General features: G+C 43.0%; 1 protein-coding gene and 1 long non-coding RNA gene across 5 annotated transcripts; both read left to right on the forward strand.

Moving 5' to 3' along the window:
* The first annotated feature begins 505 nt into the window (after nt 1-505).
* Nucleotides 506-3,162, forward strand: LOC110014906. Of its 3 annotated transcripts, XR_002289924.1 has the most exons (4): nt 506-720; nt 796-1,014; nt 1,078-2,478; nt 2,646-3,162. It is a non-coding gene; the product is annotated as an uncharacterized LOC110014906 (long non-coding RNA). The 3 variants fall into 3 exon arrangements; XR_002872569.1 differs by having other exon boundaries at nt 506-1,014; XR_002872570.1 differs by having other exon boundaries at nt 506-1,014; nt 1,078-1,131.
* Nucleotides 3,163-10,139: 6,977 nt separating this feature from the next.
* LOC100049444 (C-X-C chemokine receptor type 4) lies at nt 10,140-12,044 on the forward strand. 2 transcript variants are annotated; one of them, XM_004086924.3, is made up of 2 exons: nt 10,140-10,275; nt 10,445-12,044. In XM_004086924.3, exons 1-2 carry the CDS (start codon nt 10,270-10,272, stop codon nt 11,564-11,566), a joined length of 1,128 nt encoding a protein of 375 aa, XP_004086972.1. In that variant the 5' UTR covers nt 10,140-10,269; the 3' UTR covers nt 11,567-12,044. The 2 variants fall into 2 exon arrangements, with proteins under 2 accessions (XP_004086972.1, XP_023806793.1); XM_023951025.1 differs by having other exon boundaries at nt 10,245-10,336.
* The last annotated feature ends 1,946 nt before the right edge of the window (nt 12,045-13,990 follow it).

A 13,990-nucleotide genomic window follows, 5' to 3' on the forward strand; every position in this document is an offset into this window, starting at 1 on the left:
AATCAGCTTTTGTGCAAATCTGCGAGAAAAGAATAGTTGTTTTCTCAGAGACAAACACAAAGTCTGCCGCCTGCCTCTGCGTGACACTGTCCTCCAGCTGATGCATTTTCTTTCTATCTTTGTTTCAACGGCCGTCCTCAGAGATGCAGAGCTGTTGAAGTGGGTCCACATGCAGGGAGGGTGGGCCGACAGCCCCAAAAAGTGTCCTCTTCACCTACAATAAAATCTTGGGGCCCGCAGGCATGAAGTGATGAACTACAGCTGCAGAGAGGAGGTGCATAACACGTTGCGCTCTCTGGTTTTTCTCATATTTTTCCATGTGAAAATGTAGGAAAAATACAGATACAGATCAGGTTTTTCTGATGTGGAAGTGCTATAAGTTCAAAAATGTCTGCTCTAATCCTGAAAATATGGAAAATGTTTGCATGTCAGGGTGAACCAAATGTTTTCTTTTGGTTTGCATTTTTTTCTTTTTGCTTTTGTGATGGATCCCGTTTTTTGTTGTCTGTCCTGCAGAGAAACGCTGAAGCTTCTGAAGGACCCTTCCTTCTGAGCTGAGAGGTCATGAAAACCAAACACTCTCTTTCCTTTCTCATTTAAATGCAGCCCCTTTTGAGTCTGTTTACACCATCACCCAAATCTGATGCTGGAGTAATCAGATTCTGCAAAAACCCGGTGTGACTCATTCAGAGAGCTGACATTCCTGACACTCTCATTTCTGTCAGTTTCTGCTCAAAAAAATTCTCAAGGCAGAAACTTTGGTTGTTTTTTTTTAAACCTATGTTACCTTTTCAGAAATGTCATTCCGATCTTGTGGACAAAGGCAAAAGAGATGATGCATTTCTGCTGGAATAGAAGGAGGAGGGAAAGATCTCCAAGAAAACACCCTGCTGGTTCAATCCGTGTTTGGAGCTTCTGTGCCTCGGTGAGACATTTGGAGCAAACTTGTTTTGCCAAGGCTTCATGCTGGAGAGACGATGGGTCTTCAGGTGAACTCATGAATAACACAGAAAAGTGAGTATTCAAGTGTTTAAATGTTCATGCTTTCAATTTAGTCACACTTCTTCTTTCGTGCAGGAAATGTCCCAAGAAGACGGGCATCAACGCTGATCATCACTGTGATTCTGAAAGGTAATCTGTTCATGTTTTTCTTTGTGCTTTCAGTTTCTTGCCCTCAGATGTCTGCAAAAATGATTCCATCTTGAAGCAGTTTGTGGAAATTTTCAAATCTGAGGTAAAAAGAGTACAGGAAAGCCCCCCCGAGATGCAGAGAGCAAGGTGTGATTTGCACCTGAAGTTTTTGTTTTTTAGAACAAAAGAGAAAGTAGATGTTTACAGGAAGTGTCTTTGTGTGCATTTTGAATGTGAATGTCTGGGCAGGGCAAGCCCAAAGAAATGGGAAAAATGAACATTTTTTGAGAAATAGTCAACAAATTAGAAAGAAAATAGCCAAACTCTTCAGCGATTCATTTAGTTGCACACTCTTGTTTGAGGGAAACTCATCCTGACATGTTTAACGCCATGATCAACATCTCCAGAAGCAGAGAAGCAAAGAAGACCTGGATGAAGGTCAGCAGATGCAGGTCCAGGAGGTGAAATGCTCCCAACAAAGGACTTATCTGGACAAACAGTAGTGACACTGTAACACACAAACACACATTGTCCTTCAGATGTTACCGATGATAACCCACAGGCTGTGTTGACACTCCTGATAATGACACATTCTTCCACCCGCCCGGGGGTCGCCCTCCCCGGCCAGCGCGACTCAAAGCGAATATCTGAGCGTACTCCAGCTTCACAGATAATGATCAGTCTAAATGTTATGAGTTCAGAGGAGAGAGGTCCCACCTGAGGCCTGAAAAACGGCTTTATCACATCACCATCTTCAGATCTGCAGCTGAACTGCTGCATGGGATTCACCAGATGGCCGTTTCCTGTCTGTGTTGGTGGAAGGAGCCCGCGCTCGCCCCCCAAACCGGCCTGCAGAGACTGGGGGGAGGCCTCTGCAGAATATGAAATGTTTTTTGGGGGGAAACGGAGCTCAGAGCAAACAGCACCTGCCACATCCTGATCAATACTCCTTTCCTGTGTGAGCAAAGTGTTATTGATACGTTGCTGATGGCCGTGCGCCTGCTGCATCCTGCCATAAACAAGTCCTAAGAGCAGCTCGGCTGGATCATCGGTCAGAGGAGCGGGTGCTGTCCAACGTGTTCTTTCCTTTGCATCGTTGTTTACACAAAAATGAAATAATCCCTGCAGATTCAGGCCAGTGGGAGGTTAAGGCGGCTCATATCAGCAGAGGGATCTGCAGCCTTTGCAGCCCCTTCCAAAAAGTTCAGAATTCAATTGTTGAGTGAAAATAAACCCAAAGGCAATGGAGGACAAAGGGGTGCTGGACCACAGCGAGCGCCACCGGGATTCTGCTGAAAGGGTGGAGGAGGACACTGCACCACAGAGCCCAGGCTGGACTGAAAGCAGGTCTGTTTACCCATAAATCCATGCAGTTTCCAATTAACAAGGGGTCCTCCCCATTTTCCTCTATACGAGCCTGAGTGGAAACAATGTGCAACTCCTTCCAAACAATTGATGGAGCTTTTCACCTGATGCGATGCCAATTTCGACTTCTTTTGTTTCAACATCCTCAGGTTTTGGCTGGAAGGCTCTCCTGCCTTTCTGTCGGGGGGCCCACAGCTAAACAATCAGCGTACCTGCGTGTGTTCCAGGTGAGGTGGAAAGTTGGCTCCTGATGGAAATTGCTTCACACACGAGGACCCATCCCAATCGACAGAGTGTGACTACCCCATGTGACTCATAACGCGGGAGCCGAAAAACAAAGTTTCATGTTCTACACCACCGCTTCCTGAGGAGCGCGGGGAGAAGAAAATATATTTGTTTTGCGTGGGCTCCAGGCGGTTGGGGGAGACGGTGTCATCTGTCAGACAGGGAGGCACCAGGGGGGGCGGCAGAGCATCCCTCTGGCTGACTCTGATGTGTGTTCCTGCTCCTCGGCTTTGTTCTGGTCTGGTGCCGGACGCTCCTTCTCTCCAGACCACTGCTCAACGTCGCACAACACGGATGCTCAAGTGTGTAAATCCGGCTCGTCATTTGACCATCAGTGTGTTTAAATAATAAATGAAGCCGTTCCTTTTCTTTTCTTCTGAATTCTGTCCTGTCTGGATCTATAAATCAAGAGCAAAGAGCCAAAAGGCTCCAGCAGAGAGGTTAAGATGGTGTCCTTAAAAGCACAATCTGTCTCTGAGGTCAAGTTTTGTTTAAAGCTGTAAAACATGCAGAGTGATGGAAAAATATCAGGAATTTTTCTTTTTTTTTTCAGGGACACAGTTTCTGCTTTGTCTGCTTTGTGACGCCTAGAAAGCCTGTCATCTAAAAAAATGTTAAAAATACAAAGATATCAAGTGACACTGAAGGCTTTTCAATGTCTGGATGAAACAAATCAATAAGGGTCTGACCTTCGAGCTGCTTTTCGGGACGACACAAAAAGTAACATCTGCAGGCGGCGCGTTATCGGGCTGATTCCGAAAAACCAAATCGAGACAATAAAACTGATTGTAGACTATATAATCCGAATGTGTACAAAAATATGTCGGATTTTACCCGTTGTGGAGCAAATTCTGGTAGAAAACTCATCTCTGAAGCAGTTTTTATGGGATACACTTGGGAGAAGGTAGACGTGAAACAGGGTGTTTTAAATAACCTGCTATTTACCTGAAGGTTATATTCACATCCATTTTTAACTCATCCTGAACTTTATAACATTTAAAATAAACTAAATGTTTATTGAAGACAATGTAGTAGATGAATACAATTAAAGCTTGGAGCACCAACAAGATTAGATATTATGTGGAGTTGTTTTTTACTCTAACCTAAAGTATTCTTTGTAAGCGTGCTACAACTAAACTTACTCTATACTAAAAGCAAAGTAGTGGACCTGAAGTTTTACTTTTATAATCTATATATTGTACGCTTAAAATGTTCCACATACACGTGGTCTAGTATTCTTGCTGTACTTATTGTCAAGTTTACTTAATAATAAATAAACTTCAGTTGTACTACTTTCTGCTTATGGTAAGTTCTCCAAATTACTTTCTTTATCAGTTTAAATAATTTACCCAGAATTCTGGCATTTTTCAATCTTCTGTCAGGAACTGGAGGTGCAGGACCTAAAATGCAGGAGACCGGGCTCGGTGGGGGAAACATTTGAATGAATTAAGCTTTATTGATTTGGCACTTTACAATTCCTTCAGGGTACCAAAGTGCTTTACAATAAAAAGCATAAAATGACAAAACAAAACTAGCAATAAAAATACATAAAAGACAAATGCAATATAATGAGTAAGTACTATACTATACAACCGCGCATTAAAAGGCGTTCTAAAAAGTTAAGTATTTAGTTGACATCTAAACCTGTTAAGATCAGTTCTGTAGGAATGTTGTTCCATAACTGAGGGCCAGCAGAACCGCAGTGTTCTATCGTGACCGGGAACATGAAGCAGATATTGGTTAAAACCATCGAGTGGCTGCAAAGAGTCAAAAGCTCAGCTGGTGTGAGACCATGAAGAGCTTTCAAACCAACCGGTGAAAGCGTGAACTGGATTCTAAAATGAACAGTGAGCCGGTGAAGGGATCCGAGTACCGGAGGGACGTCTGCTCGTCTGGATGTTCCGGTTAACATTCATCAAATAAGCATGAGCGTGTCTAAACCAGTGATGTAAAGGGACTGACAAATGGGTGATAAACAGATGACCATAAAGAAACAGTCCTCCCAACTTCCATAGTGGCCTAGTGATAGAGTGTCCATCCCAAGACTGCAATGTTGGGTTTGAACCAACAGTGGAGACATACTGAAGATTGTTAAGTCAGAATCGCTGGTTGTATTAGGAACGTTAAGCAACACAGCTGGGATTGAGAACCACAGAAGGGAGATGGTAAAAAAAAAAAAAACATGAGTGAAAACTAGAAGCAGTTTTCTGAAATAAACAGTTTTCTGATCAGTTTCATTGTCCGAAGTTGCAGAGTTTCATCTCATGGAGAAAGCAGCAGAAGGGAGTGTGGCTGGGCAGCTGGTTTATGCCTCCCATTCTCCCTCGTCTGGTCACTTGACTCTAGAAAGCTTATCTACTGTCATCTGGGCTTTTGTTCCTGTTATCTGATGTGATCAGGCCTGAGCTGGGCCTGTGCGCCTCCACACAGGCCAGATGGACGTCCGCCTGCAGAGAAAACACAGGAGGGCAGATTCACGTCATCCAGAGCAGGTTGATACTTTAAAGTAATCTTTTGGAACGGTTGTGAGACGAAACCACAACGGAGACGGTTGGTGCAAAAGGAAAGGCAGCTCCACTGCATTTCATACAAAACACCCCTCCCCTGCAACAACTGGACGCCTTTCTTAAGCGGGTGGCCTCGTGACTCACCTTGGATCAGTGCTTTTCTCCCCTCAGTGCTGGAGGGCAGCGGCAGCCGTTTCACTTTTTACCAACGTGTAATTTCTGCTCAGGCTCCAGGCACTGGGAGGGTTCGACTTAATCAGCGTGAAAAGACGCACGCTTCCGGTTTTTGCCCACCAACGGTGTCAGACTGGAGGAACAACCTCGTTAGTATCAGACAGGAACACTAAATACATTTCACAGTGACAGTTGGTGCTGTGAATGTTTGCAGAATGTTGTTCTTCTCAGATTAGGCGGCATGAGAACCTCTAAAAATCTGTGACACGTCTTTAAAATGAGGTCTTCTTCAATTGTCAGCCCTACGATTGGGTTTGAGCACAGTTAATGGCACAATAATCCACTTTCTGTCATGTCACCCAGGTTTCCCTGCATTCCACACCTTCCACCGCAATGAGGTCAAGAAACGAGGTTTTAACAGAGAAGGAAAAGGGTGAAGTCCAAAGATAAGGAGCCAGCTTTGTCTTAAAAGTGCCGCCATTGTCCTTTCGCCGAGCGCGACTATAGAAAGCAAGCAGGCCGGATGCTTTCACAAATAATTCTTTTTCCTAAGTGGATTTGTAATCATTATTTTACTGTGTGCCAAAAAAGCCATTTCCTGTGGTACTGACAGATCCTGCGTGTTACTGTGGACAGAATAATGGTCACTTCTGTGCTCCGTAATGATTGGCGTTTGTGACGATCAAAACCATCAAACGTCCCCACTGGACTTTTAGGTTTTCTTCATTTTCAGAAGATAAAAGTTTTCTGGAGCAAAAAAAAAAATTTACAAACCTCAAGAATGAAAGTGTTTTAGCCAGAACTAATGTCAGTGTTTTTATGAAAGAAATCCAACTGATGAATGATGAACAGAATATTTCTAAAGGAAACAGCCAGAGTGAGAGAATGTCTTGAAGTTGACTCTTTTGGATTTTTTGGTCATTGTAACATCCTTCATTGACAGACTATAGGGCATGTGGCGGCCATGTTTACTTTAACAAAGAGCGCCATTGGATTTTGGTGTTTTTTTTTATTTCCAGCTCAGTTAAACATTAATTTGTACGTTTTTTGCAGATTTCAAACTAAATTCTTGGATGAGTTTCTTCTTCGTAGTTCCACAGACACTCATATGTTGTTGTTGGTACGCGTCAAAATTAATGCCACCAAATTTACTCAAAAATGTTGCTTTTTAGAAAAAAATTTAATAAAATGCATGCATTTATATTTATTTGGTAATGGTACCAGAATCCAAAGCAAATGAGAAAGCAGAGAAGGCTCACATTGAGAAAATGGTTTAATTTCTTTGGAAAACTGAAAGCAACTTTTAAAACCTGATGAATCCCGGACAAAGACGACTGACGGATGCATATCTCGTGTGTTGACTCCACTTCACACGGATACAAACAGCTCAAGTCCTGCTTTTACCAGACTAAACAACGGCACAGCCAGAAAAACTAAACACCTTGGCGCAACCCCGCCTGATGGACAGATTAGACGTCAGGCAAAGTTCACAAACGAAAACGCTTTCAATCGTGACTGTGGAAAACAACAGGACTTAACATCGCAGCCGAAGGTCGGCCTTGCCGAGTTCTGCCGCAGGTTTCTTCTTTGTCTTTTATTTAGTGGAAGCCGTTCTCCCCACAGTCGCCAGCTGCTGTTTTCCAGACAAAGAAGTGCAATGAAACCCTGCAGGACTATTTTAAAAATAAAATCAAGACATTTTAGCCTCATCAGAAAGATCTGGCCTGAGTTGGATCAAAATAATCCTAATTATTGAATTATTAAACACATGATGTGTTTAATGCAGTGAATGATTCGATTTTAGGCCACAAAAGTGACCTTAGATTATCAACACCCACCTTTGAAAAACACACAAAGTCAGCGTGTCTAATCAAAACTAAGTGCCTGCACCAAGTTTTGATTCTGAAAAAGAAAAAATTGAACTTTGAGTCTGACTGTCACACGGAATAATGATCTCATCTTTTGGTTGCGCTTTGGAATTGCTCATTCTTGTCTTAATCTCAATGCCGCTGCCTCTTTTCAATGGCCATTCTTCACTCAAGAGGCCCTTTTCGCTGCCGTTCACACTCCTGGCGATTTGTATTTGAAGTGGGTTGCTGATCTTTTGTATTCTGGACTGATAGCGATCTGAGTCCTTGGGCTCACGCAGGAGCTCCAGGTATGCAACCTCCAGGAGTTCATGTGGAAACTGAAGTCTGCTCTGTTGAAACTCAGTGAAATGATGAGCTAAAACCCACAAAACATCAAAAAGCTAATTGCGTAAGTGAGCTGATTGCAGAGAGCTGATTATGTCTGCATTTATTCAGATTTATAAAGCAGAACACAAATACTCTTGAGCTTGAGAAAACGTGAACACGTTGTGAAACGTTTATTGCAATAAACATGCACTTTTCTCTTTAAAAACTCTGACTTTTAAGTATCTGGCCCTTTTAATCATTGCAACCTCCCAACTCCAACAGATTTATTTGAATTTAAAAGGAAATCATGACAAAACTTGAAATGGATAGAAACATTCACATGCTCAGAAGGCGATGTGCCAGAGAACAACCTTAAAAACAGAAATTTTCTCTTCCTCAGGACATAAAATTAAACAAAATGCTGCGCATAATTCAGATTAAAAGTGACGGCTTTGCTCACAGGCAGGTACAGCAGCAACTGTCTGTGTCTGAATGCCATTGATAAGAGCCTCATCCCCATACAGTGGCCTTTCTCTGAGCTGCCACCTCCTTGGGTTTCCTCTTCTTGGACTGCAGGGGTTCCTGAACGACTCCTCCAACTGCTTTGATAAGCAGCACGTGATTTAGAAGCAGCGGTGTGCGGTTGCTGCCTGTCATTTGTTGCTCGTTATTTTATGGCAAACCAACAAATGTTGTGGTTTTTGTAATGAAGCAACAGTCTCTGAGCACCAGTGTTTGTGCCTCACGTCTTCTCAGGAAAGGGAAAATGTTCTTCTGGGGGGGGGATTTCAGACTTCAGCACCTGGCTGAACAGAAAAGGAACTTCTATGATGTCCTAGAGAGCATTCGGAAGAAAACCCACAACACAAATGGACTTTCCTGATTCAACCAATCATTTCACAAACGTTCCCAGTTCAATGAACACCCATAATGCACCTGCAATACTTTCACTGCAAAAACAGGCAGCCTACAATAGGAAAAGAACTCTAATCTTAAGAAGATCACTGGAAAGTAGTGAGATGATCTGTCCGTGCTGAAGGTCATTTTTACAGAACAAGCAATCTCATAATAAGAAATCAAAATAGGTTCCATGCAAGCACTCAATACGTACGCTAAAGAATCTGTTAGAGTTCTTCAAACTGAATATTCTGCAGCCCAAAAATAAGTATTTTTCCACTTGAAAGCAAACGGTTTGTAATTTATTTGTGGTGTTGTTGAGTTTTTATGGACCTAATAGGATTAAAGTCTCAAAATACTAGTGTATGAGTGGAAATTACTCATTTTTAGAAATAAATGTGGACAAAATGAGAATTTAAGATCTATTGAAAAAATCTAAAATCACCACTTATTTTTAGAACGTAATTCTACATTTTTCCCCCTAAAATAATGACAAGGAATGCCAGTCTAATTCATCAACATTTGTTGAACTCTGAAATAACATCCTTAAATTCTTTGTTTAATATCTGAAGCAAGAATTCCAGTGTAATTCCAGTTTTTTTGAGAATTATATCAAGGTTTTCTATTGCCAAGAGTTTGGAGCCAAAGGATTTGGACTAATTTCCTCTAGTTCTTCATGATTTAGAGAGAAGCCTGGAAAGGTGTGTAGCACAGAGAAGTTAAACAACTTCAAACCTGCTGAAACATCTTGGTGGTCCGGTTTGAAGTCTTTGCCCGTATCACATAGTTTTATGAAGCGAGGGTGTGCTTATCGATGAATCCCATCTAAAAGGCAGTTGCTGCTGCTAAATCTTGAACCAAACTTTCACACATTGACTCGGCTGAGGAAGGAAATCGCAAAAAGGCAATTTGATCTTTTTTTTGTGTCAAAGCTTCGTGTCTGGAAATGGTGATCTCTCCTTGTTCCAACTGTGGATGAACAGATCCCAATGATCTATCATATATCAAAGGCATTGAGGGGCGTTTGCATGCCACATGGAGGATATTGAGTTTTGAAATTAGAGTCGGGTGCAGAGTTGGCCCCCTGGTCACAGACAGAGAGCTGCCTGACATCAACCCCACATTAAAAGGTTCATTAAACACTTTGGAGCGCAGACATTGTAGTTGAGAAGTGACAGAAGGTGGGGAGAGAAAAAAAGGTGAGGGCATGTCGGAACGCCCCCTGACAGAAGAGGAGGTGAGGAAGGTGAGGAAGGTGAAGCTGCCAGGAAGGTGAGGCTCCCAGAAAGGTGAGGCTGCCAGGAAGCTGTCCTTCCGTCCGCCTGCAAGAGCCAGAGCTCCTGAAATCCTGTGAATGCCCCAAAACCTTCCAAACAGAGCATCTTCAAAGCTATTGCCTTTTGTTCTGATCTAAATTCCTGCTAAAATGAAAAAAACTCTAAAGCTGCAGAGAAGAAACTTCTTTGGAGGCATAAAAACAAAACTTCACGTTTTTTTCCTCAGCGCATTTGCTGGTTTTGGACGCCAGGAGATGGCAGACGCCTCCAGCTCTGACTGACAGGACAGAGCGGCACAAAGAGACGCCCCCTCGCACGCGCCTTTTATACTGCAGCCGTTTTTGGAGCGCGGTGGGCGGGGCCAGGGGCCCCCGCGCGGGGACCGTACTTATTCAGACAAACAACCTGAACGGCTCATTCTGCACTCATCCTGACGGAGGGACACCGGCAGCGACCATGGAGGTGAGTCCGGCTCTGCCTTCATGGCTTCTCCTCAGTTCTACTGCTGTGTCTTTGTTTTAAGGTTAAGATCATCTTCAAAAAAATTTTTAAAACACTTTATAAGATTTTCTGGAAGAACTCCTTTCATGTGTCTAAATCTATTTTTTCCCCTCCATTGTTCTTGTCGCAGTATTTCTATGAAAGCATCGTTTTCGACAACAGCTCTGAAGGCATCTTGGATGGTTCTGGAGACTTTGAGTTTCCAGAGGAGGCATATAAAGAAGCCCTCAGCAGAGACTTCAAGAAAATCTTCCTCCCCACCGTTTATGGAGTAATATTCGTTCTTGGAATTGTGGGTAATGGATTAGTGGTTGTTGTCATGGGATACCAGAAGAAAGTGAAGAACATGACAGACAAGTACCGGCTGCATCTCTCAGTGGCTGACCTGCTGTTAGTCCTCACTCTGCCCTTCTGGGCGGTGGATGCTGTGAAAACCTGGTACTTCGGAGGCTTCGTCTGCGTGTCGGCGCATGTGATCTACACCGTCAACCTGTACAGCAGCGTGCTGATCCTGGCCTTCATCAGCCTGGACAGATACCTGGCCATCGTCCGGGCCACCAACAGCCAAGCCACCAGAAAGCTGCTGGCGAGCAGGGTGATCTACGTGGGCGTGTGGCTGCCCGCCGCCTTCCTCACTGTACCCGACCTGGTGTTCGCCCGGGTCAAGAGCGTCTCATCCCCCAGCTTCAGCTTCAGGAACGACAGCGTAGAGATGGAGGACTCCAGGACGATCTGTGAGCGCTTCTACCCGGTGGAGAGTCGAGTGGTGTGGACCGTCATTTTCCGCTTCCAGCACATCCTGGTGGGCTTCATCCTGCCTGGTCTTGTTATCCTCGTCTGCTACTGCATCATCATCGCCAAGCTGTCCAAAGGCACCAAGGGCCAGACGCTGAAGAAGAGGGCTCTGAAGACCACAGTCATCCTCATCCTGTGCTTCTTCTGCTGCTGGCTGCCCTACTGCATTGGCATCTTCCTGGACACCCTCATGATGCTGAATGTCGTCCGCACCACCTATGAGCTGCAGCAGGCGTTGGACAAGTGGATTTCTATCACCGAGGCGCTGGCGTACTTCCACTGCTGCCTGAATCCCATCCTCTACGCCTTCCTGGGAGTGAGGTTTAAGAAAACGGCGCGCAGCACATTGACAATGAGCAGCAAATCCAGCCAGAAAGTGAATCTCATGACCAAAAAGCGGGGGCAGGTTTCCTCTGTGTCAACTGAATCCGAGTCTTCGAGTGTTTTGTCAAGTTAACTCACAGTCTGCGTGGAAAATCTGGGATTTCAGGTTCTCAGAGGAAAATTCTAAGCTTTCAAGAACTTACTACATTTTGTACAAATGTAAAGGAAAAAAAAGAGTTTTTATACACGTTGACTTGGATGCCCTGAAAACTGCAGCTGAGTGTTTTGTTGTGGATTTTGAAGCAATAATTTTGGTTTTACTGATTGTGACCTTTGGCTTTGCCTCGATTCTGTTCAATCGGTCTCTCAACGTCGTTCCGTTACTGCTGTTCAGAGTCTGTGGGGTTTGCCAAACCTGTAGCTCCTCCTGATCAGCCTGTACATAGTCTGTAGCATGTGTGTATGTTCGCGCTTAGGTTGTGTGATTGTCCTAAAGGTTATTTATTGTTGTCATCACACTGGATGATTGTAAAGAAAAATTGTTGGCTGCTTTTTTAAATGTTGGAAAATGTTTTTTTTTTTTGTAAAAATAAAAAGTTCTTCTCACAAAAGTCTTGTGTTTTGTGCAAACTGCCCCTCTTCTGTCCTTGGTGGAGGGGGTTGGGGGTATTCTAACCAAATGTCACCACCTGAACTGGCTGAAAAGCTACAGACAGAGCCTGTAATTGCAGGAACATCTGTGCTCTTTACATCTCAGCCAGTCATGGCACAAAAGCTAAAATCTTCACTTATAATTAGCGTCCATATGGCCTCCAGACAAACAAAGGGACGGGTTAAATCCTACTTTAACACTTTACAAGAGGTTCTGACTTCTTACTCGTTGGGAATCTTACATGGGTTGTAAAGTAGATAACTATCTAAACTTATAATGTTTTCTGATTAGTAGAGGTTGTGCTTAAAGACAAAAGTGCCACAAATCTGCCTCAAGATTAATATCAGGTGAAAATCTGGGAAAGCTGCTCAGATTAACTCAACTCACAGAATGATGTCCGAGTAAGAGACAAACTTCTCAACAGAAGTTGAGAACGAAGCCATCAAATGGTCAAAAGCAGCTCTGGCTTTCTTTCAAAACCCCGGGAGAGAAACATTTCCATGTCTTTACATGTAAAACAGAAGTGCCTCAATTAAGTCATGAGCTTAACGGCCGTTTTAGGGGCGCTGGTCCCTCACAGTGCAACAGGATGGAGCACAAGCTGCTTTTTCAACTGGAAATGTCTCCAAATGATCCTGATTAGCATGAGAGGTCGGTCACCTCCGCCTGTGTGCGGAGAAATCTTCCCTACATTTTAACCGACCCCTTCATTTATCCTTCTGCGGGGTTGAAGGGGCTTAAATCAAGTGACAAAGAAATGGTGAGCTGTAAAGCAGAAATAAATAGATGAGAGATAATCATGTTTAATAGCCCAAAACACTAAAACTGGGGTGTCCAAACTGTTTGCAATGAGGGTCAGATTTGGTGAGGTGAGAAAGTGTGAGAGCCAACCACTCAGCTTGATATACTTTTAACTTTTTTAACATCATTACATTAAAACGAACTATTCAATGAACATTTTATTGCAATTAAACAAACAAATCTAAACAAGTTTTTACCAAAATCCCAGTCCATTTGTCATTTTTTGCACTTTCCTTTCCTTGTTAGCTTGTTGTGGATGGTTTGTCTGGTAGTGCATCTTCATGGTCAATATGAAAACATAAGTAAGCCGACGGCAATCAAGATATTGTGAACACAGTTAAAAAAAAATGCACATTATTGCTTTTGTGAAAAGACTCTGCAGGCCGGTGGAATTTTAATCGTGGGCCACACTTTGGACATGCCTGCTCTAAAATGCTTTTTTGGGTGAAACTTTTGAGTCCATTTCTTAAAAAAACTTGGCGCCATCAGCAATCTCTTTGGAAACTCTTTTTCCAAAATTCTTTTGGTCTTTCAACCTAAAAAAATACTAAAATCTCTTTCTTAATTACAAGAAATGTGGCTTAACAACTTGGCCATTTACAATATTTTGTTAAAGAAAACAAGAATGAGATCACATAAAACTATTTGTTGATGCAGTCGGTCTGACTGTAAACATGAATGGGGATGCACAGAACCTTTGCTGCTAGTAAGACATTTCAAAACACTACTGTAGGCAACATGCAGTCACAGTTTCTTAACATGTCTTTGCACTACTGTCATCCAATGAATGTGCCTGCTTTGAATGAGGTTTTGCACCTCCTTTGTAATACAGGAAATGCTGTATGGTGTTAGAGCAAATGCACAGAAAACAGCTTTTTCAAAAAAAACACTATAGCCAGTGCATAAGTGCTTGGTGCGTCATTAAGGAGCTCAACGTTTCATTTTCTGAAGTAAAATCAACCAAAAGACCAGAAAATGGTCCCCACTCCTGCCCTACATGTTGAATGTTTTATAAATAAGGGAAGCAGCATCAGGCAGTGTAAATTACCTCTAAGGACTGTTGCAAAACAAAACAACAGAAACAACAAAACCTGCTCTGACTTC

This window comes from Oryzias latipes, chromosome 21 (assembly GCF_002234675.1).
Source record: "Oryzias latipes chromosome 21, ASM223467v1".
Taxonomy (NCBI): Eukaryota; Metazoa; Chordata; class Actinopteri; order Beloniformes; family Adrianichthyidae; genus Oryzias; species Oryzias latipes.